This window comes from Anabas testudineus, chromosome 12 (assembly GCF_900324465.2).
Source record: "Anabas testudineus chromosome 12, fAnaTes1.2, whole genome shotgun sequence".
Lineage (NCBI taxonomy): Eukaryota > Metazoa > Chordata > Actinopteri > Anabantiformes > Anabantidae > Anabas > Anabas testudineus.
The window spans coordinates 13517056-13539976 of NC_046621.1; the positions used below are offsets into that span (position 1 = coordinate 13517056).

The window sequence follows — 22921 nt, forward strand, 5'->3', positions numbered from 1 at the left end:
CTCATTTCCACTGTCACCGTCTAACGCCATGCATGACCTGACGTACGTTCTATTATAATAATTTCAACTCGCTCTCATTTTACACTCTGCCTAGGCATATTGTGTTTCGTGTTAATTGCGTCCAAAGATGTATGTACATCCCTCTGGGAACTCATCCATAGGTGGGACTACCACACAAGGTCATTAAAGTATTGTGGAGGGAAAGGACAACTATTGTGCGTGAGTGGCTTTGTGACCAAGCGTCTGCAGATGCAGCTGATGAAGCGTGCGGTGACATCGAGCCATGATAACACTGATTGTGAAAAACGAATCCAAAGTGTATTCTCCTATCAGATTCATTATTATGTTAAACTTCTGTTTATCTGTGTGCTGTTAAAATTTGATTTTTCAATTGTCTTAAGCAATCTTGGGTCACATGAGCAGGAGGTAATAGTTGACACTGAAGGTATTTTGCTTTAATACTCATTTGTCATAGATACACATTCATATTACAGTAGCATGATTTAACAATCTACATAGAATCAGGAAACATATCAGTAGATGTATTTGCATTTATCAAAACTACAGCACACACACAAAAAATATATTACATTCTCTCTATTTTCTATTGCTACTAATTGTAAACCATTTACACTCTGTCACTGTCCAGTCATTTTTATCTTAGCCTGTGCTCTGCAGCAGTAGACCCAGCATCCTGTGTCCTGTCACTGCAGGGTGTGAGTTTATATACGCTCTAAACATAGATATTTCAGGCTTGAGAACAACTAGTATCAAAATGAATGTGATCTCTTACTTCCTGTAACGACCCTGGCAGTGGAACTACCCTGATCCTGATGACGTTTTCCAGCTGCATACAGCAGCCTGAATTTGTCACTTTATTTAACCGCTGCACTGTATTTTATCACAAGTGAGAGATTTTCTCAACCTGACATGACCACACAGAGCACAGTGTCTTCCTTCCTATTCATTTCAGTCAACCTCAGAAAATATTTTACCACTAATGTCAAGTATTATGTCCAAAGTGTTTGTACTGGTACTAGAAAGCTTCCCAGCACTTTGTTTTGTGTGGACTATAGAGTGCTACTGTCACCCTTGATGTTCTGCTCTTCTTTGGCACATGCTATTTAACACAATAGCCATCACGTATCCACCTTTACATTTCAGTCTAGCTTTTAGTCTTCGTTTCTCTACTGTGATTCACATTGTACTGAGCAAGGAAGAACCAGCTGCACAGCAGCACATTCTCGGTCCAACAGCGAGGCGTGCTGGTATTAAGGGTGTGTGCCTGCACACAGGAGCTTCCTCATACATGACAATACAAGGTGCACACAAAAGCAGTCATTTTCATTTTCACTCCTTGCACAAATATGCGGCAGCCGCTCATCACTCATGTCATCAAAACCCCTTCAGAGGAGGAAATAACCCTAACAATGTGCAGATAAACACAGAGGAGGCTTTAGGGATATTCTCAGTAACATTAATAAAGAATATAGATTTTCAGCACAGTGAAAACCGTCTTGAGTTGATGTTCATCTTGGTGAGGCCCAGGTGTTTCAGAGGGGTGGACAGAGCGAAGGCAGCCTTCATGGGGATGTCACACAGCAGATCAGACTCCTCGCCGCACTCCTCCAGCTCGTAGGTTGCATCATCCAGCATCTCCTTGTGGCGGTCACACACCTGCTCCACTTTCAGCCTATGGATCTCCCCTCGCAGACCGATCAGCTGACGGGCCAGGCGGTTGTCCTGGACCTGCATCTCCCTCTGAGGTGGTGAGGTTGCAGATGAACAGACAGTGAGATGCCAAAAAAAAAAAAAAATACAGGGGAGTTTTGATTGACTCCTTATCAAAGAGTGTAAATCACTGTTATGAGGAATACGCAGGTTGAAGCATGATAATGTGAGAAAACAGACTTTATAGTTTCGCAAACTCTTTGTTTGACCTGTGATAAAGTGCAAGACATAAATCATGCAGTCTCTCAAAGCCAGACATTCATGCAGGGTGGATCACAGACACCTGGAGATGTGTCTATCTCCCTTAAAGGTGAGGTTAGGGTCAGTATATGTCACAGCCTACACAGATGCTTTTCTATTTCCGTGTGTCACAGCAGATCCATAACATTAACATGTTCACTCACCAGCTCTTTCCTCAGGAACTCAAAAGCATCATCAATTGTCTCAAAACCGCAGATGTTTCGCACAGAGAGCTCTGAGTTCTCGTTTCTTATAATCGCAGGCGGGGAAACCACTTGCCCCCCAGAGCTCACACTGTCCGCGGAAGAGTTTTCTTTCCAAGATCGACTCTGTACCCGCTCCTGCCACTCCAGGTAGGACGGCCTGCGCGTCTGCAGCTTCAGCTTCTCCGTGAGCGCTTTCACGCTGTCCAGATCCTCCGCGTCTCCCTCGGAGGACTCCAGGTCTCTGAAGGTTTTCAAATCCATCGCCTGCAGTCTTTGGGTGTGCACGTTAAGATCGCTTTCCTCATTAGTGGTCTGGCGATTTCGAGCTCATTTATAGGGAGATAAGAAAGAGTGACCGCCCATCCCGCAGAGGCTGGATAATATATAAGGAAGCCAGGTTTCCTAGAACTTCCTGAAGACCACACACACACACACACACACACACACACACACACACACACACACACACACACACACACACACACACAAACATAATATAAAATAGAGGTATAACCATCCCTTCATAAATTCAAGCTAATAAAATGGTTTCAGATATTGGAGAGGAGGTGCTCATGTTTAATTTAAGTAAAACCTTATTTAGTGTGGTGTATTTAGTGATACATAAGAAAAGGTAACATTACAACAGTGTAGTACAAGAGCCCTGCATTCAAAATGTGAATGAAGTGGAAAAACAGAAACAGCCCATCAGCAGACGGAAAGTAACGACAGGTAAAAGTGGGTAATTTAGGTGGTAAAGTATGAGTTTGTAGAGAAAACTGTGCTCGAACCAAAGCAACAACAAACTGATGCTCACACGTTGCTGCTGTAATAAAACTAATCCATGCAGTCTTTATATTGTCTCTATTAATAAGCCTATCGTTGAAGTAAGGCATCCTGCATTACTAAAATTAATTTCCCTTTTACCGATTAAATGATATCTACTGAATACAGGGTCTCTAACCGCGGTGAAATTAATTTAAAGTTAGATGTTCGGCTGAAACTTCTCCGGGAACCAGATCAGCCGAGTCGGACAAAAGAAGCGCACCTCCTCTGTACAGGGTTGAGTTAGGGACCGTCTGCAAATTGTCATTCTACGTTAATATAATATCTCAATAACTTCCATGTCATGCGACATATTTTGATAATATGTGTGTATGTTGCTATATTTGTCAGTTGTATTATTTATGCGTATCTTCTTTGTCCTCACTTTAATTCAATTAGTGAACTATAGATGTAGAGAATTTCTCGTGGTACGTAGCAAACACCAAATGTGAAAAAAATTAGATCGGCGGATCGCTTTCAGCCGGATATCCAACTTCAAATGAATGTGTGGTGAACCACCACTAGTGACCGAGTCTCTCTGCACTGTGGTATTGCAACTTCTGCTTAAGGGAATGACTCAAATATTTCTTCCTCCACCAACTCGAGTGTGAGCTGCGTCGTGATTTTGACCAGCTCACTGCGCTGAGCTCTGCCGCCACCTAGCGGTCATTTATTATTACACACCAGGCATATCACTGCTGCTCTCTCTCTCTCTCTCTCTCTCTCTCTCTCTCTCTGCAAGAAGAAAACTTATACCAGCAATATGTGACACATGTCTCTCAGGAAACGTGCACTTCCGTTTTTTTTTTTTTTTTCTTTGGTGAAACCAAGTCACACATTTTCCATTTCCAGGGTAGCTCAGCTCTCAGCCACCTGCCTTTGTAAACTTGAAGCTACATTAGCGGAAGACTGTGTAAAAAAAATTAAAAAAATAAAAAGGTGAATCTATTTATAGACGCCTTATCGTCAAACAAACTGAGCGCAACTGTCCAACCAGCAGTGTAGACACAGCAGGGAGGTGTGTTGCTTTCAGTCTCTGCGGCTCCAGAAAGGGCCGAGGAAGCGATCTGAAGTGGAGTCCAAGTTGAAGTTGCGCGGCGGTGGTTTCGCGTCTCCGACCGGGACCAGATGGAGTTTTCTGAGCACATCAAGACCGCCAATGTGGAGGATGTTGTGCTCCGTCAGCCGCTCCACCCGCCGAGCAGAGGCACCCTGTGCATCACCGGCCACCACCTGCTCTTCTCGGACAGGGTGGAGGCAGAGGAGGGCCGATCTGGGCAGGTTTTGCTGCTGCTCAGGAACATCGATGCCATTGAGAAAAGGTGAGGTGAGGGAGAGATACACGTTCAGCCTCCCAGCTGCCAACAGATCCCACACTTGTTTGGAGTGAATTCCCCTTAACAGACCTAAATTCCAGCATCTTTTTCCAACGCTGATTTATTTATTATGAGGATTATGATCACTAACTGGGGGCTGGTCACAAATAATCACACTGATCAACAACAACTAATCAACATCAAGCTGTCTCCACTGTGTGGGAATATATCATTCATGTCTAACTACTTTATTCCTCAAATCTTTTGAACCAGTGTGGAAAACCTTTTGGGCTATTCCGGCCTCTTCTCTAATGCAGGCCACAGTGACAGGTTGGACATCGTTTGTGTTGCAGTGTGTCTACTGTGTGCTGCTGTTGTTCCCCACAGTGCTGAAGGGAGGAAATTTGCAAACAGGATTACAGCAACTTTTCTTGTCACCCTCCACACACTCATGCTGTGGGTTGCTTGCTAATTAACAGCCTTTTCTTAGCTTCGTGAGCGCTTGAGCGTTGCTGAAACCGCCTGATATATTTGGTAACAGAGAGCAGAGCTTGCACACCCACTTGCCAGCAACATAACCCCCCCCCCCTCCCCTGATCCTTGCACAGCCCCACTGGCTGGGTTTGCCTTCCCTCTCTGCTGCAAGTCAAACTTTCTGCACTGGTGGAGTTAAAGCATGGGGCATTGTTGTGTTCAAGTGTTCAATTGTTCTGCAAGATTCATAGTGGTGTGTGTGTGTGTGTGTGTGTGCGTAGGACATCTGTATCTTCAGGGACAATTTCCATCAAGTGTAAAGATCTGCGTGTGCTCCAGCTTGACATCCCAGGCATGGAGCAGTGTCTCAACATTGCACACTCTATTGAGGTACAATAAACAACCTAATCGTCCTGCTCAGACATGAAATACAGGACAAACGAATATAGAAATCCTTCTGTTTTTTGTTTTTTTAATTAAATAATATTTCTCTTTGTGACTCTCTAGACCCTGTCCTGCCTCGACTGTGTGTCGGAGATGTATCCATTCTTTTACAGACCTTCTGAACTCAACCTGCAGGACCAGTGGGGTCTCTCATCCCCTGAAAAGCACTACAGTCAAATGGCAGAGCTTGTAAGCTATATATATATATATATAATATACTTATATATATACATATGTATATATATAAAGTATATATATAAACCTCTCTATACTTGTTGGTACAGAATAAGATTCCACTCTCTCGTGTAAAAAAACAAATACACACACAGATCTTGTGGTGACTTTTTCCAACAACAATGTCCCAGCACTCACATGACAGGAAAACGCCTGGGAAACATGAATGTAGGAGTCACAATTCAGGATATCCCAGTTGCTTAGCTTTCATTTGTTTTCCCTTAACTTCAGAATGCGCTTTACATGGCCTGAATTCATGCTTAATAGACAGACATCTTCCTCTGGGAATAGCATGTTGCTATGGTGAGGGGTGAACCCTGAATGCAGCATTGTTGCATGTTTTGTACAGACACAATGTGCCCAGCACACGTGGGATATCTGTACTTTTCATCAATTTTCTGACGTCTGAAGGGAACCACAGAACATCGCTGTGCACTACCAAGAAATAAATAGCATAGAGTATAATATTATATAATAGTCATTTGTAGTCCAAACAAAAACTGACCTGTAAAACCAAACCATTGTGGTTTCAGTGGAGTTTAGTGGGTTATATGCTCTTAGGAATTTAATTTCGCTGTCAAGTGGCTATTTTTGTTTAGTTTTTCCTTCTCTGTCCTGTGTTTGCAGCATAATAGGTGGAGATTGAGCAGTGTGAACAGAGACTACTCAGTGTGTTCCACCTACCCCCAATCTGTCATTGTTCCTAAGGATATCAGTGATGACATGCTGGTTAAGGTGGCCAAATTCAGACAGGGGGGACGCTTCCCTGTCCTCTGCTACTACCACAGGAAGAATGGCATGGTGAGGTGTTGCTCTCCTTTCTCCACCAGCCCACAGTTTTCACATCAAACTAAACCGTTCTAATCAAACTCACTCTTTTCAGGTGATCATGCGCAGCAGTCAGCCGCTGACGGGAGCCAATAAGAAGCGCTGCAGGGAAGATGAGAGCCTACTTCAAGCTGTGATCGATGGCTCAGACAAAGGCTACGTCATCGACACACGCTCCAGTCAGCAGGCGCAACAGGCTCGTATGACAGGCGGAGGTTTTGAGTCCAAATCGTTTTATAACAATTGGAAGAGGCTGCACAGGCACATGGAAAGGTGTGTGTGTGTGTGTGTGTGTGTGTGTGTGTGTGTGTGTGTGGATAGTGGATGTAGATGCTGTCACCTTTTTATGTTAAAAAACAGTTTTACCTCATTTTGTTTTTACATTTGTGAACAGAGGTAAAGCGCTGCAGGAGAGTCTGATCAAACTGGTGGAGGCCTGTGGTGATGAGTCCAACAGTATGGACCGTTGGCTCAGTAAGCTGGAGAACTCAAAGTGGCTGTCTCACGTGCAAACAGCTCTGTCAACGGCTGGCCTGCTGGCAGAGTGTGTGGAGAGGTAGGAACTACTGTACACCCCTGGTGTGTGTCTGTGGTGGCATCACAGTTGGTGTGCACTCATGGCTGTGCAACCTTTCACTTTGAAAACTTTAGTGTAGTAAAATCTGCTAATAGAAATGAGTTATTAACTTAAAGAGAAAGAGAAAATATCAGGGAAGGCCAGATGACACAATAATAATAAATAACAATAAGTTAGGTTGTGACTGTGTTGACTGTGGTGTGACTGTGTGGGCTTTTTCCAGGGACGGTCATTCAGTTCTGGTTCATGGCTCTGATGGCACAGATGGCACTTTGCTCATCAGTACTCTGGCTCAGCTCATCATGGATCCATGCTGCCGAACGCTGGAGGGCTTCCTGGCTCTGCTGGAGAGGGAGTGGGTACAGGTAGGGTGTTGTATGTGAATGCCAAGACTGGGAAACACCTCTTAATATCACTATGACCCATGTATTAAATATGTATATATGTAATTGTGACCTTTCTGACAGCAATTATGAAGAAATTATAACCTTGTAAGAGTAGATTTCATGGCAAAGCTACAGTATTGCACCGCATTACATTGTACAGGTGTGCCTACTAACATGGCCACTGAGTGAATATAGCGAGACGATGATACTACTCCACATTTTGACGATAACAGGAAATATTGAAAATGCATGTAGAGATCAGAAACTAACACAGCAATCTGCTTCTCATCTTTCTCATCATCTTTTGGCTGCGGTCGCTCTCAGTGTTTCCACTGACAGAAATTAAAATATGACATGGCCTTATAAAAGTAAGACTCGTGAACAAATACACTGTGATGTTGGTTGATAAATAACAGATATCATCCCTCTGTACTTTATTATCCACAAATAAGCATTCTTTATCAGTCAGTGTCATGATAAAAAAGAATCTTTGACTCTGGACGGAAACGTTGCTCTGATCAAATGTACAAATTAAAAAACATGGTAAGTGATCACAATGAAATTCCTGCATGAGTAAGAAAGTCCTGGCTAAAGTGTGTGCAATGTTGAATCACACACACAGAACATTAAAATGTTTCCGTTCTCAGGCAGGACATCCATTCCAGCAGCGATGTGCCCACTCAGCTTACTCCCATGCTCGCCTCCAGCAGGAGTCCCCCGTCTTCCTGCTGCTGCTGGACTGTGTGTGGCAGCTGTGGCGTCAGTTCCCTTTAGCTTTGGGCTTCTCTGAGGCGTTGCTCCTGAGGCTGGCGAATGAGGCCTACGCCTCTGACTACGGCACCTTCCTGTGCAACAGTGATCAGGAGAGGTCAGCCGTACTTCTCAGAGCGACTGGGCACTGATGGCTAACATGAAACCCAATAGTGTCTTTCTTTCAAACAAATATTCATCTCTAATATCTCAGATCTTCTGTTTCAGGTGCGCTGTAGAGGTGAAGGAGAAAACGCACTGTTTGTTCCAGGCCCTGTTGAGGCCCAAGCACAGAGACTACTACTCCAACCCCCTGTACGAGCGCACTGAGCTGGCGATCTGGCCTTCAGTCCACCCTCAGTCCCTGCAGCTATGGAAAGGTGAGCTTTGATTGACACACGTATTCAAAGCCGAGCATTATTTTTTTTGATTTTAATATAATCACGGTGCTTACGGCAGTTTGCTAAAATGTGTTTCAAGTTGATTAACTCAAGCTCATCCCCGATCCTCAGGCTTTTTTCTGAGGTGGACTCAACAAACTCGTCTTCTTGAAGAGGCTCAGGAGGAAATAAGAAACATGATCATTAAATGGGGGAAGCTGGAACTCAGCTGATACTCTCTGAACAATATGAACTTGACACGTCAGTTTGAACAGGTTTAACACGTTTTGAGGAGGAATGTTACAACCTGTAATTCCTTTATCATACTTTTTAACACTCTAGTTTGTAATGTACAGAATTTTTATTCTTTCATAAAAATTGTATTAGAAAAAAACATGGCTGTTTAGTGGTCTTTTTAATACCTCTTAATGAGTCTAATACTGTATATTTTGGAATTATATCCTGTGTTTTGTATCATTTCTAGGCAGTATTATTATTTTCTGACATATATTCACTCATAAATATTATGAATAGCAGAAGGCTGTATACTAAATGACGCACCTCTCAGTCCTGTTAAGCTCAGCTAAACACTCTTCACAATACAAATCCCTGTGCACAGCAAGTCAGCATGTTTGCACACATGGAGCTTTGCAAGCTGGAGACTGTAGTCCTGTTCAGTCAAGAGCCATAAGCCCTGGTGATTATACAAATTGGGCAAGAACCACATAGCCCAGCATGACTTTCTACACCTGCTTACTTATTCACTGGTTACCGTGTGGACTGAAATGGTGATCAATCGGGATGGTAATCTTTAAATTCTAACACTTAAATGGCTTGTCTTGTGAGCTCTTATTTTGTAATTTAGTGTAGGGGAATAATATTGGATCAACTCAATTGCATCTCCTGGATTGGGATCAAGAATCATCTGTCTGGGATTCAGTGAGTGCACAGACGTCCCCGGCATCCTTATCGTTATTATCAGTTTGGGTACATTTTATTTAACTTTGCTGAAGGGCTGCTACTGGACATGCAACCGGGGGTGCGAGCCTGTGTTCCCACTGCGGCAGTGCTGGGCCTGTTTTGCCGAGGTTGTCTAAACAGGGCGCAAAATATGCCCGGTTGCAGATTTAGTACTTTGCCGAGGCAGATGAGCAGGTGGAACAGCCGGGAGACCTGCAGCTCCCCACCTCCTCAGGAAAACCCTCGTGTCCTCATCACAGGTAATATGCATCTGTCAACAGCTTTTCCTGACTTTTGTGTTTTGTGTACAGTTAGAACACGTGAAGCTACTGCTGTTTTCTACCACTAGCACTGTTCAGTTGCTGTTTTATCCTATTTTCCACAGAGCAGTTACAAAATGAGCAAAGTGCCTTTAAAGAACAGCTTTTAAAGGAGCTGACAGAGTTAAACACTGAACTCCATCTTTGGTGTTTAAGTTAAATGCATCAGTGTTCTTAGGATGAAGTGATATCGCTGTGGCATCAATGGCATGAACAGATGTGTGCGTGCTGTTGTTATTTTTTTGTTTTTGTTTGTTTTCGAGTTGTTTTCCCTGTACACTAGCAACGGGACCCCATTTTGACTGAACATAATAGAGTGCATGCAGACAGTGCTAGTGATATAAAAGAGCCAATGAGAGGGGGCTGTGGGGAGAATAATAGTCTGCTGTCACTTTTTGTCCCAGGATAAACCTTTGGAGCAAACAAAAAGCCTGTTTTAGCTGCACCAATAACACTGATTTCAATTTCATAACACACTCAAAAACATTTTGCAAAGATAAAATGTGAAACCTTGTCTCCATGTGTAGGTGGCCTTGGGCAGTTAGGTGTGGGGCTTGCTCAGTTGCTGAGGTGAGAAACTTAGACAATTCTGAGACATCAAAATTCGACTGAATATCTGAAATTTGAATGTATCTATCTATATTGGTGTCTAGAAAACATTACGGAACCGAGAATGTAATCCTGTCAGATATCAAGAAGCCCCCACCTCATGTTTTCAATAGTGGTATGCAAAGTTTTTAGGTTTTTCTCACACAATTTATGATTTTCTAAGATATTATTATTGCTTTCAAATGACATCGCCACCCCCTCCTCTTTTCACATCAGGTCCATTTGTATATGCTGATGTGCTGGACTACAAACACCTCCGAGAACTGATTGTAAATAATCAAGTCACCTGGCTGGTCCACTACAGTGCTCTGCTCAGCGCTGTAGGGGAGGCTAATGTGGCTTTGGCACGCAAGATCAACATCACAGGTCTGTTTGAGTTTGCAGACACATGTTTTACCTTTTTTTTATTATTATGAATAACCTCTGCTGTGAATGTGTCTATCTAGGCCTTCATAACGTGCTGGACTTGGCCTTGGAAAACTGCCTGCGCCTCTTTGTCCCCAGCACCATTGGAGCTTTTGGTCCTTCCTCTCCACGTGACCCGGCCCCTGACCTCTGTGTCCAAAGACCTCGAACCATCTATGGCGTGTCCAAAGTGCATGGAGAACTGATGGGGGAGGTGATGATGAAGATGATCAAAAAATACACACAATACAGAGACATTCATGATGATATTAATGCATATATATATATAGATATATAACATTTCAACTGTCAGAGTTTGTCTCTTTCTCTTTCTTTAGTATCTCCATCATAAGTATGGCCTGGACTTCCGCTGTCTACGCTACCCAGGTGTGATATCGGTCAACACACCTCCTGGAGGAGGGACAACAGGTATTGTTTTTGTTTGTCTCATGTAGACATAAACAGTATGTGAGTTCTCAACTGGATCCCCCGACCTAACACTCTTCTGTCTCTACAGATTATGCAGTTCAAATCTTCCACGATGCTCTCAGCACAGGTCACCACGAGTGCTACCTGCGACCCGACACCCGCCTTCCCATGATGCATATCGCTGACTGCCACCGTGCCACAGTAGAATTCATGCAGACTCCTGAGTGCCAGCTGTCCCTGCGTACCTACAACATTGCTGCCATGAGCTTCACTCCAGAAGAGGTGGCCCAAGAAATCCGCAAGCATCTTCCCCACCTCAAGGTCACCTACAATCCTGATTCTGTCCGCCAGACCATCGGTATGACTTCAGTTAAATACTTAATGGGATTTTAATAATTACTTTAAGTGGTGGGGTGGAAGTAATGTGTTCATGTTCCATGTCACTTTACAGCAGACAGTTGGCCTGTGAGATTTGATGACACAAACGCCAGAAGAGATTGGGGCTGGGCACCAGCCTTTGGACTTGAAGAGCTGGTGTCAGACATGCTAAGCTCCATTCGAGACAAGAGGACCAAGCAAGTTTTGCCATCCAGCTAGCAAAACCTGCTCCACAAAGACTGACCAATGCCGTAGCCCCTGACTTTTTTCACCCTGCATTTACCAACAGTACACTTCCTTTCACCTTCATAAGTTGTCAGCTACTATCCTGTGTTACTCTGGAACACGATTGAACAGGGAACTGTTTGTAAAGTGGGAATCCTCAGTCAGGACCTCTCACGACTACACAGTGGACAGTGAAACATCACACACACGCACAGAAATATTTTAGCCTTTTTTCAGCAAATGAAATACTGTCAAACCTTCTCTTCATCTTTGTTGTTTTAATTGTTTTCATGGTTTAAGCACCACTTTACACAATGGTATGTTGCTTCAGATGGAACAGAAAATGACTTATTCTGAAAGTGTAGAGATTTTCAAATGTCTTGTGAATCAAATGCATAGCCAGAACTGTCTGTTACATTGTTTATTACAAATGTATAATACAATATGGAGCAGCCACACATTTTAAAATCTGTTGCACACTTTGATTTCTGGGGTCATCTGAAAAGGCTGGCTCAGTAATCTCTGGACTGTAATGACACATTACATTACAAGTATTCTGGCAGTTTTATGATACAATCTTTTCTAAGACAATTAATTCTCTCTAATGGTAAAATGGCCCCTACTACCCTTGCTGTGGCATCTAACAGTAAGGCCTTATTTTACTTTTTTGGCAGCAGTGTGATTTTTGGTATTGAGTACCAATGACAAATGAAGCCTTATTTAATGTAGATTAGGTAGGCAGTGTATAAAAATGCAGTGTATTTTAAATCAGACCTTGAATAATAAAGAGATCATTTACCCAAACAGCAGTGATTATTGTATAATGCTGACCTTCCTGCATTCTACATGTAGAATGTATAAGAATCTTGATTGTGGTGACAACTAGGCACAGTCACAAGGTACTTGTATTTGAGTATTTCTATTTTAAACAATCTATTGCATCTACTACATCCATCCTGCCATACTGAATGTAGTACCTAAAAGAAAATTTACTCCAGACACGTTTTGAAATTTACTTAAAGCACAAAAGTACAAGTACTTTAAATGTGTGGAACAGAGTCTGAGCTAGTATTAACTACTTTATGTGCAGCAAGGTGGTTAATATGCAGTGATATAATGAATTTATCAGTTGACTTTTGTAAGAAGAAACTGTCAAATAAATGTAGTGAAGTAAAAAGTACAGCATTTTCCTGTGAATTGAAGTGGAGCAAGAGTAAAAGTAACATAAAATGCAGATTCACTAGTACAATACAAGTACAATGTAAGTGATCTAGGCTAAAATGCACTTTGTTACTTGCGACCTCCGCTACCATAAACACTTTTATTCTAAAATGCATTTTGTTGGATATACTTATGTGCTTTAAATAAAATAAAATTGGTAAACATTTCTCACTTTTACTTTATTCATGCTCATGCTGCTCTCCGGGGCCATTACAGTAGACGCAGTGCCCGCTGCGTCCTGTAGGGGCGCTCTCTTCATCCGGCTCGCGCTGCCACTCAGAATATCACCGGAGCCGCACACGTCTTTTGCAACAGCGTCTGTTGGTAACATTTTTCCCCCATAATGGACGCGGGATTCTTCCGCGTAAGAGCTTTAAACTTATTTATATGTTTTTGGCATCTTTCTTTCAATGTTGTATGGCAATATGCTGCTTTTATAGAACATTAATTTGCCATATACGTTTAGATTAACGTGGAGGTGGAGGGTCACACAGTCAGGAACGGCACGGCTAGGGCTTCGTCTATCAACTGATAACATTCTTCGATTTCGTGTATTAAATGTGTTATTCCCAGGATTTAGCTACACGTCTTTGCATAAAGTGATGTTTCAAACCATATGTTCGTACGTTAAGTTATGTTACTTATATTTCAGAGTCTTTAAATGTTAACATGGGCTAGACACTTTTGCAGGAATTATACGAGCCAACTTGCTAACTAGCTAGCCACTGCTAATTTGCTGCGGCTAAAGATGGCGCCCGGGCGGTGCATCGTTTCTGTCTCTGCTAGCTAGTCACGACCACTGCTACGCTTACGTTAGCGAGTATAAAGTAGACATAAAGATTGAATGGCGACTCCAAATTAACTTCTGATATCCTGCATATGTCAGCGATAACGATATTCCCGGTCGCTAATATTAGCTTCTGTGGCTAATATGAGCGTGTTGGTTTCCATTGGAGGATTAACTAAGCAGGCTGCTAGCTTAACTAATGTTGGGCTTAATTGTATAGATGTCATTTGAATCACTATGACGGTTTAAATTTAACATGTTATTGTTATTGTGGTCACTAGAGCTACTGTTACCAATTATTTTAACGTATCAGTATTTGATAGCACAAATTAAACCTGGTGATCTTATGTGTTATTCAGATAACACACTAGAGTGTCCAGTTTGTTGTAGTACACCAAGAACTATATTGGCTGAACACGAAGAAGATTTGGCAACAAATTGCAGGTTTTCAGTGTAAACTGAACAAAGCTAATTAAGATTTTTTTTTTTCCATAGGGCACAAGTGCGGAGCAAGACAACCGCTTCAGCAACAAGCACAAGAAACTACTGAAACAGCTGAAGTTTGCAGAATGTTTGGACAAGAAGGTAAGGAGAAGATCACATGCACATTTACTGTAGTTCGATACCGTGTTAGTACTCCTATAACTGTTGCACATTGTCGCCTTGCAAAATGTTATAGCTTGCATGTTCATTTGTTTTAGATTGAACAAAACAGTGGACACCTTTAGTCATTAATTGTCTTCTCTAACTAATGATGGTGGCATGTTTCATTCTAAGGTGGACATGACCAAAGTGAACCTAGAAGTCATCAAACCTTGGATTACTCAGCGGGTAACGGAGATACTGGGATTTGAGGATGACGTCGTGATAGAGTTCATATTTAACCAGCTTGAGGAAAAGGTAATCTCTTTAATTGTGTTTATCTTTTTTTGTTTGTTCAGAACTGTCTTATATATGAGGGCATTGCTTAGTCAGTAAGAAGGGATACAATCAAATAATTGCACATCCTAGTCAAGTTAAAATTGAATGGGTAAAGTAAGAATTGGTATAAAACTGATATATAATGACATAACCATGTTTTGCTGTTATGTGACAACGTGCCTTTATTCAGCAGTCTTCTAATGATGATGTGATTTATGATTTAAAAGGCCTGAACCAATATGGATGTTATACCTTGCATCAGAAGTATAGCACCAACACCTAATTAGCTCTCTCCTGAGCCCAAAGTCACTGAGCCCAACTCTCCCTTCATGATGCAGTGTGTTGTTTGAGGTGAGTTATATGCAGGGATCACCTATATCATGTCAGTGAAAGACACACCTGAACAATACCATAATCATACTCCGTAGGTATTTGCAGTGCATCATTGAACTGCCCAAATCCCCATGAATGTAAATAAAGTTATAGGCTGAAATTAGGGAAGGTTTATTGATTTCTCACTGTGTGTTGTTTAGAGTAATGTATCTCTTTCTTTACAGTCTTTAAAGAGAATCTTAAGAGTATTTTAACAATAAACAGATATAAGTATTGTCTTGCTGATCACCTGTGGTTGAAAATCTATTGGGTCTGATCAGCAGAGTCCTCTGCACTTGTAACCACTATTAATAGTGATGCGAGGATGTCATTACCACACCACCCCATCACTACATCGCCATAGCAAGTAGAGAACTTCAACTGCCGGAGGTCAGCAAAAACAAGATTTTCAATTTGATTCACTTTGTGTCTAGTCTGACTGCACTCGGCATCCTAGTTGCATGATGTGGTCAGATGTGCAACTGAAATGAACATACAGCTCGGTAAAGTTTCGCTCTTATTTAAAATAACTATAGTGGTCATGTTTTTTACCATAACATGATATGTCTTGCCAGTAAAGCGGTAATGCAGAGGTTCGCGGATATTAATTCGTTTTGAAGTCTAAATTGTAGATGTTTTTCTTCCTGTAGGGTATACGCTACTTTATTTATATACGTTAATTTTATCTAAAACTTTTTTTTACTGCCCTATTCATATGTCAACCCACATGAGACATTTGGGTAATGGGTCATTTCTATTGCACAGACCTACTTTTGGAAATGGGAAAACGACCTAACGAAGGGTAAAAAACAAAAATAATTTATACAGTGACTTATGTTAAACTACTAATAGGATTCCATCACTGTACCTGTAAATGTGGACACCCCTTGTTAATGAGTTTAATTATCCCAAAAAAAATGCTGAAACTTAATTTATTTAATAATGGTAAATGATACCAACATTGTACATTAAAACTATATATGTATATATGTCTTTTCATTTTATCTTGTGCTTGCCATGGCTTTTCTTGTTGTTGAAGCTAAGTTTAAGGGTACTGTTTCATTCAGACAGGGTAATTAAATTGAGATTACGGTATCTCAGAATTATTTAGCTGTTGAAATAAAACTCCTTTTTTGTGTGACTGTGTACTCATTATTGCTTGTTCGTCTCTTGCAATTTAGATAAATGATATAACATTAAGCTCAAGGTGGTTGAGTCTCAAGCAGTAGGGAGGCGGAAGCAAGCCAAGGGAGCTCCGTGCCCACTGATCCCACGGGACTCACTGAAGACACCGGAACTGTACTTGCAGTGTTGGGTTTTAATGCACTCTGTATTGTGGCTACATGTTTAACTCCTGAAGTGTAGACTGTGGGGAGACTGGAAAAAGTGGGTGGGGGAACACAAATGTAAAGTAGTGGGGATAGCACTGAGGAAAGTAAATAATGAACAGTAGTTGTTTTTTTTGTGATGTGGCATTTCTTATGATAGCTTTATTTTTGGGAATAAAAAATCAGATATGGACATATATGCAGTATTGCATGCATTTTCTATATCATTAGGTCTGTCTCCCCTCAGGTAGCTCACATTCTCAATTTGAGTTTGTGAGTACAGTTTAAATCAAACACTTTTTTTCTTTTGATAGGATTACATAGTCCAGTATTGGTCTCAGTCACGTAAAATCTTGTAGTCAGTGTCATACTTATTTCGAGTATGGATTAACTGCATAGTCACAGGTATAGTTTAGTGAGGACTAGAAGGTAGGAATCCTCATTAATGGGATCCTACCTCCCACAGATATTAAGTCTACCATTATTTCAATAGCAATATGTTTTTTTCTCTCCCTCCTTCGTGTGTGTTGCAGCACCCAGATGCCAAGGTGATGCAGATCAACCTGACTGGCTTTCTGAACGGGAAGAATGCCCGAGAGTTCATGAAGGACCTGTGGCCCCTGCTGCTGAGTGCCCAGGAGAACATTGCTGGCATACCATCTGCTTTTCTGGAACAGAAGAAAGAGGAAATTAAACAGAGACAGGTGAGGTTGTCCTTAATGTAAACTTTGATAAAAAGGAAAGTTCTGGATATGACTGCTGGCTCTGAGAATGTTTGTTTAAAAAGGAAGTTTTTAAAAAATTGTGAAGTAATTATATGAATTATTGTATAAATAAGCATTAATATTTATACCATAGATATAAAGACATGATTGAAAAGTGGGACAGTTGTATCACTAATTCATTTCTGGCAGATTGAACAGGAAAAGCTTGCTTCACTGAAAAAGAGTGATGAGGATAAGAAGGAAAAGGACAGGGACACCAGAGAAAGGGCTCAATCAAAGAGCCCAAGGAGGTAAGAGAATATCCTTGATAATTATATAAGTTGATGAAGATTGGATTTGTGTATCACAGCAACTTTAAAACTATCCAGGCGGAAAACAAGATCACCATCACCACGGCGAAGGTCACCAGTGAAGCGGGAAAGGAAGCAGAGTCCCTCACGCTCTCCTAGACGCAAACCTAGTCCAATTGGTGGAAGTTCACCACCTCCACCCTTGATGCAGCTGCCAGCCAAACCCATGGAGCAACTTGCAGATTCGGAAACATCAGGAAGAGCAATGCCAGAACCGGTTATTCAAGAAGCTTCTTCCACCTGGTTAGTGGAATACTGCTTACCTAAACCTCAAAATTTTGTCTTTAAAGTTAGAAAGTTCAAAGTTAGAGAAGTTTTCTTAAAGTGGAGTTGAGTCGAGGCATGACAACTGGACTTCCAGACAACTTCACCTGGATGACTGAGAATCCTCATAGACTTAGAAAACTCTTGGATATTAAAGGTTTTGTGTAATGTTTTGTTCATAGTGACACAGTTGTGGAGGTGTTGAACACAGACATGGTGACTGAAGTCAAAGAGCCCTCTCCAGAGAAACCCCATAAGAAAGAGGAAAGGCCCAGGTCGCGGGAAAGGGAGAAAGACAGCAGGAGGGAAAGGCCTCACCATCGCTCCCGTTCTCATTCCCGCACTCGTAGACGGCGTTCCCGTTCTAGGTAATTGACATTTCTAATATAAAATAGATATAATATAATATAATATAATATGGTGTCTCCCAGTCGTATCATGTTTGTGTAAAATGAAAAACTTAAAATTTTTAACCATTTCTTAATTTGCAATGTCTGCCGCAACAGATCTTACTCCCCTCGTAGAAGGCAGAGTCCCAGGAGGAGAATGTCTCCACGTCGAAGAAGTCCCCCCAGACGTGGCCCCACCAGCTCCAGACAAAGACATAGACGCTCCCCTGTCCGCAGGTCAGTTAGATAGTTACTAGCTAGTGGGATTATTATATGGGATTAGTGTTTTACTGGCATTGCTTTTTATATTAAACTAGGTACTTTTGGCCATGCAAAAACTTATTGTATTTGTGTCCTGCAGGAGGCGTTCTCGCTCTGCTTCATCGTCAGGCAGCAGCTCCTCAAACTCTCGCTCACCAAAAAAAGCCGTGAAAAGAATATCTAGCACACCTCCCAGAAAACAGGTCCATCATCCTGACACTTCCATTAGTCCAGCAGGCAGGGACAGACGATCACCATCTCCACGGGCCAGAAGAAGCCGGGGCTCAGCTTCCCCACCAAGATCATCTGGTATGTCATCTTTTTATGATGCTTTGTGTATGAGCACATAAAAAATCAAATAATTTCTTTGCATTTAAAAGTATTGTCTAAGTCGTAAGGCCAAATTATTTGTCATTATTAGAAGTCATTGTTTCACAGATATGTTCAAGGAGGTATGAGTATTGTATGCAATATTAATGTAAAATTACTGTGCCTTGATTTTTAGGTATAAAGCGAAAACAAGGAGGAAGAGGGGATTCTCCATCTGATTATGCCAAACTTAGGCCGTCTGAAGGGTCTGAGTCAGGTAAGCTGTTTTAAAGTAACATAAAAGCTGAACCACCTGCTCCAAATTCCAAATTGAAATGACTAGTCATAAGGTGTTCCCAGTCACAAATTGGCCATTTGTTTTTCTCCTAAGCCCACTGGCACTTGTTTTTAGCAGAATGTTGCAAAAGGCAGATTTTCACTGTTTTTTTTTTTTTTTTTAACTTAGCTTTGTATATTCAAAATGTCCCACTATAAAAATAACAACTTTATTTGCGATGCCAATGACATAGAGGGTTATGTCAGAAAGCACTACAGGCTAAGACTGAAACTAATAGTACCATTTTTGGCTCAGGACAGTAGCAACTGGATATTGTTTGCTAAGAAGGTTGATTAGTTAAGTTAAAGTAAGTCATTACTCAAGACCACATTAGGGTGTTTCAATTTGATAATCTGCTGTGATGATTGTGTGTAATAATCATGTATTGATGTGACTAGGGTATTAGTGAAACAGTGAAGGAAAAACATGATATACATAAAAACTCTTTTTTTATGTATCGCTTCTGTTTGACTTTGTGTTGGTGTAAATTTATGGCATGTTCAAACATTATGGGAATTTGGATCTTACTGGCATAAAAACTTTTTTTTTTTGGTTCTATTATCTGTCCACTTTTCCATGGCAGTCTGTTTTACTGAATTTCCTAATACTGATTGGACACTCAATGCTCTACGTTTCAGAGGAGGGTAAAAATGAGAAAGGGGCAACAGCAGATTCGGTGCAGCAGCGACGACAGTATCGCAGACAGAATCAACAGTCATCTTCAGGTTAAAAGCGTTTATCCCTGTTCTTTCTTCTCCCATACCCAACTGTTCTCTGTCTCTCTACTCTCTAACCAAGTTTCTGTCCATGTTCTCTTGCACTCGTCTCATGGACTTTTGAAGCTGTGCCCTAATCCCAACCTTGTGTTTTTTTTCTTTCCTTTTCTCATCACATACACTAAAGGCTAAAATAAAATGGTTGTTGATGTCCTCTGTCTATGGTTTCAGATACAGGATCTTCCTCCTCAGAAGATGAGGGGCCCAAGAGACCAGCAGCAGGCTCAAGTGCCAGAAATGGAGAAGTTAGAAGAAGGCGTACTCGTACTCCTTCCCCACGCAGGCGACACAGGGATCCCTCTCCTAGGTCAGAAAAAAAGGACAGAATTGGCACATTGTTGTCTGACTGATTCAGCTTCTAACCTCAAGTTTAACTCCTCTGTTCTTCAATTTTTTTATGTGTGTGTTTTATTATTTATTTTTTTCACTATTTAGAAAAAGGCGTTCTCCATCCCCTGGCCGCAGACGTCGCTCCCCTTCTCCCCCACGGCGTCGCAGATCTCTTTCTCCACCTAGGCGCAGGTATACATGGAGAAAGTTTTTATCTGTAGAGCTGTCATTTTAATATTAATAATTGACATTTCATAATAGTTTTTTTAATCGTATAATGTGCTTCACAGGTCTCCTTCACCACCCCCCCGTCGTAGATCTCCATCCCCCAGACGATATTCTCCCCCAATTCAGCGCCGCTACAGTCCATCACCTTTGCCTCCACAGAAAAGAAGGATGTCTAGCTCTCCAAAACGTTCTCCAATGGCAAAGCGTCGCCCCTCGAGGTCTCCTAAACGCAGAAGTTCTCCTGCTCAACGGAGACGCACACCTCCATCCTCCTCTTCACCTCCCAGACACAGGAGGAGTCCCATGATGTCCTCTGTCCGTCCAAACAGGGACACACGGTCCCCTGTTGGAGGAGCCAGTCGCCTCTCCCCATCGCCTCCAAAACGTAGTCGCAATGTTAGGGGTTCCACAAGTCCGCAGGGACGTTTTGAAGCATCTACTTCTCCAACTAACCAGCGGAGACAGCAGTCCCCTTCACGCAGTGGCAAACCGATCCGCAGGGTGTCCCGCACTCCAGAGCCACGCAACAACCAGAGGTAAAGAAGAAGCAATGTTTCAGTTTTGTTCTTTTTTTGCACTAGACCATATTTTGTACATGAGCAATCACTCTTTGATCATACTTCTGATGACTCGTCTTCTCTGCAGACCCTCTCCTAGCCCCCAGCCTATGAGAAGAGTGTCTTCCAGATCGAGATCTGTTTCTCCTCAACCAGCAGCTCAGAGACGTGTAGCTCCTGCATCTGGATCCCCCTCACCATCTCGCTCTGCCAGTGCATCCCCACCACCAGCCAAAAAGGCCAGCAGTGGTTCCGGCAGTCAGTCCCCAAGCAAGGTTTGATACTTGAGCTTATTAACCTTCTTTTCTAAGATAGTATTTAAATGGGGTTGGGTAACACCATTATTATTAGTAGTAGTATTATTATTAGTATTATTATTATTACATATTACATGTTGTGTATATATGTTTGATTAGTCTGCATTTGAACAATTCCCACAGATTTAGGTAAGTGTCTGTCACAGGGTGATTTTGTTTTAAGGGGCAATATTTAAATAACCTTTTCTGGATGTAACATCACATCCATTGTTATTTTCAGTGAGATATATATATATTAAAAGTATGCAGTATTGTGAACTTCTCCTCTAACAATGAATTAGGCTACATGAGCTCCCTTGAATGCATATTGAGTGACGAAAATAAATTTTCAGACAATATTTTAAAATTATTGGAAACTCCACTGTGGCACAATCCTCCCCCCATGACACATTATTTCTGTGAGTTTGCAAGCAGTGTTAATTGCAGGCGCATTATCCTGATAAAACTGTTTTATTGCAGAACTCTGACGTCGATGGCAGTGGAAAGAAAAAGAAGAAGAAGAAGGAAAAGAAACATAAGAAAGACAAGAAACACAAGAAGCATAAGAAGCATAAGAAGGACAAGAGTGGTGCCACTGGGGCTGTTGATGCACAAGAAAACCAGGGTGTGGAGGAGGATGGAGATTCAAGAAAGGTAAATTGTGTTTGTGATTTTTAGCAACTAAAACTTTGTTTTAAAAAAAAATAAATAAAAAGAAAATACTTTTTTTTTGTTTCATGAAAGAAGGAAATCTTTATGTAGTCGACATAGTCGTCGTAATTTATTTGATGCTCACCAACTTTTTGCATTCGTATATACGTATATGGCTATGTTGAGTGAAATTATTGGTCTGCTTTACATTCAGGAATCGGACAGTGAAGTCGAAGACAGCTTGGATGATCTGGAAAAGCACCTACGAGAGAAGGCCCTGCGCTCCATGAGGAAGGCTCAAATGTCTCCATCACAGATGTCCTGAACGCAAGGGACTTTCTCACTTTAGCGTTTTCCACTCACTCTTGATGTTTGTCATCAATCTGGTTCAGCTTTAGAATGTACAAATTGTTAATCCTTGAGTCTTTTTGTTTTCTTTTTACTGGTTTGGTACATTCTGAAGATTGTTTCATTAGGAAGTTAGTCAGTGTATTCTCTAAACTCTAAAGAACCTTGTGTTGTCCATAATTTTAAATTGTTGACCGGGGACACGGTTTAAGTTGTGCAGGTTTAAAATATTTTTCAAAGCCTACAGTAGATTCCAGTGAGAAATGATTGCATGTGCAGTGATTGTCTCTGATGTGCATGAACCACTGACCCTATGTGGTGTAGGGGAAAAACCAATATACAGTAAACAAACTGTTATTCTTGCCTTTCATTAGTGGAACCAGTGGCACCACTGTGTGCATCGCTAGAGGCTGTAACAGAATGTCTTGTCCCATATTGTAACTCGGTAAAGGTGTTTGGCATTGTTAACCTGCAGTTTGTTTGTTTGTTTGTTTTCTGACTTGGACATTATCTTGTTTTAAGACTAAAACAATCTGATAACAGAGAATGCTTTAATTTTTCAAATAATCTGATATGCAATTTTATGTTGACACCAAGCTAATCTCCGTGGGACTGCTGTTTGATTTGTATTTAGTAACCCTGGCTCTTGTCATCCTTTCAAAATTAAAACCTTTTTTATAGGATCTCTGTGTTGTTTTCTATGTAACTGGTTTGACCATTTCTACTTTTGTGGAAATTTATCAGCAAATGGATTAAA

The 22921-nt window shown here is 41.5% G+C and overlaps 4 protein-coding genes across 6 annotated transcripts; 3 read left to right on the top strand and 1 right to left on the bottom strand.

Annotated features, from left to right (window-relative positions):
• Positions 1-427: 427 nt before the first annotated feature.
• fam167b (family with sequence similarity 167 member B) lies at positions 428-2498 on the bottom strand. The gene is made up of 2 exons (XM_026353702.1): positions 2136-2498; positions 428-1761 (listed from the first exon to the last, which is right to left on the bottom strand). The coding sequence occupies exons 1-2, from the start codon at positions 2436-2438 to the stop codon at positions 1498-1500; spliced, it is 567 nt and encodes a 188-aa protein (XP_026209487.1). The 5' UTR covers positions 2439-2498; the 3' UTR covers positions 428-1497.
• Positions 2499-3818: 1320 nt separating this feature from the next.
• Positions 3819-8739, top strand: zgc:154055 (PH-GRAM_MTMR9 and Myotub-related domain-containing protein). 2 transcript variants are annotated; one of them, XM_026355762.1, is made up of 11 exons: positions 3819-4321; positions 4589-4645; positions 5071-5179; positions 5297-5422; positions 6095-6268; positions 6351-6568; positions 6690-6851; positions 7096-7237; positions 7906-8126; positions 8237-8388; positions 8521-8739. In XM_026355762.1, the coding sequence occupies exons 1-11, from the start codon at positions 4128-4130 to the stop codon at positions 8619-8621; spliced, it is 1656 nt and encodes a 551-aa protein (XP_026211547.1). In that variant the 5' UTR covers positions 3819-4127; the 3' UTR covers positions 8622-8739. The 2 variants fall into 2 exon arrangements, with proteins under 2 accessions (XP_026211547.1, XP_026211548.1); XM_026355763.1 differs by lacking the exon at positions 4589-4645 and having other exon boundaries at positions 3820-4321.
• A 134-nt stretch (positions 8740-8873) lies between these two features.
• Positions 8874-12584, top strand: tdh2 (L-threonine dehydrogenase 2). The gene is made up of 8 exons (XM_026355764.1): positions 8874-9608; positions 10196-10238; positions 10322-10392; positions 10494-10643; positions 10724-10896; positions 11021-11111; positions 11200-11469; positions 11563-12584. The coding sequence occupies exons 1-8, from the start codon at positions 9416-9418 to the stop codon at positions 11706-11708; spliced, it is 1137 nt and encodes a 378-aa protein (XP_026211549.1). The 5' UTR covers positions 8874-9415; the 3' UTR covers positions 11709-12584.
• A 610-nt stretch (positions 12585-13194) lies between these two features.
• On the top strand, positions 13195-22847 carry srrm1 (serine/arginine repetitive matrix 1). 2 transcript variants are annotated; one of them, XM_026354923.1, is made up of 17 exons: positions 13195-13299; positions 14218-14307; positions 14500-14622; positions 16877-17047; positions 17258-17358; positions 17437-17661; positions 17865-18050; positions 18189-18308; positions 18433-18641; positions 18838-18918; positions 19617-19703; positions 19926-20061; positions 20190-20276; positions 20375-20848; positions 20958-21144; positions 21646-21819; positions 22031-22847. In XM_026354923.1, the coding sequence occupies exons 1-17, from the start codon at positions 13279-13281 to the stop codon at positions 22139-22141; spliced, it is 2583 nt and encodes an 860-aa protein (XP_026210708.1). In that variant the 5' UTR covers positions 13195-13278; the 3' UTR covers positions 22142-22847. The 2 variants fall into 2 exon arrangements, with proteins under 2 accessions (XP_026210708.1, XP_026210709.1); XM_026354924.1 differs by lacking the exons at positions 13195-13299; positions 14218-14307; positions 14500-14622 and adding an exon at positions 14720-14994.
• Positions 22848-22921: the final 74 nt, after the last annotated feature.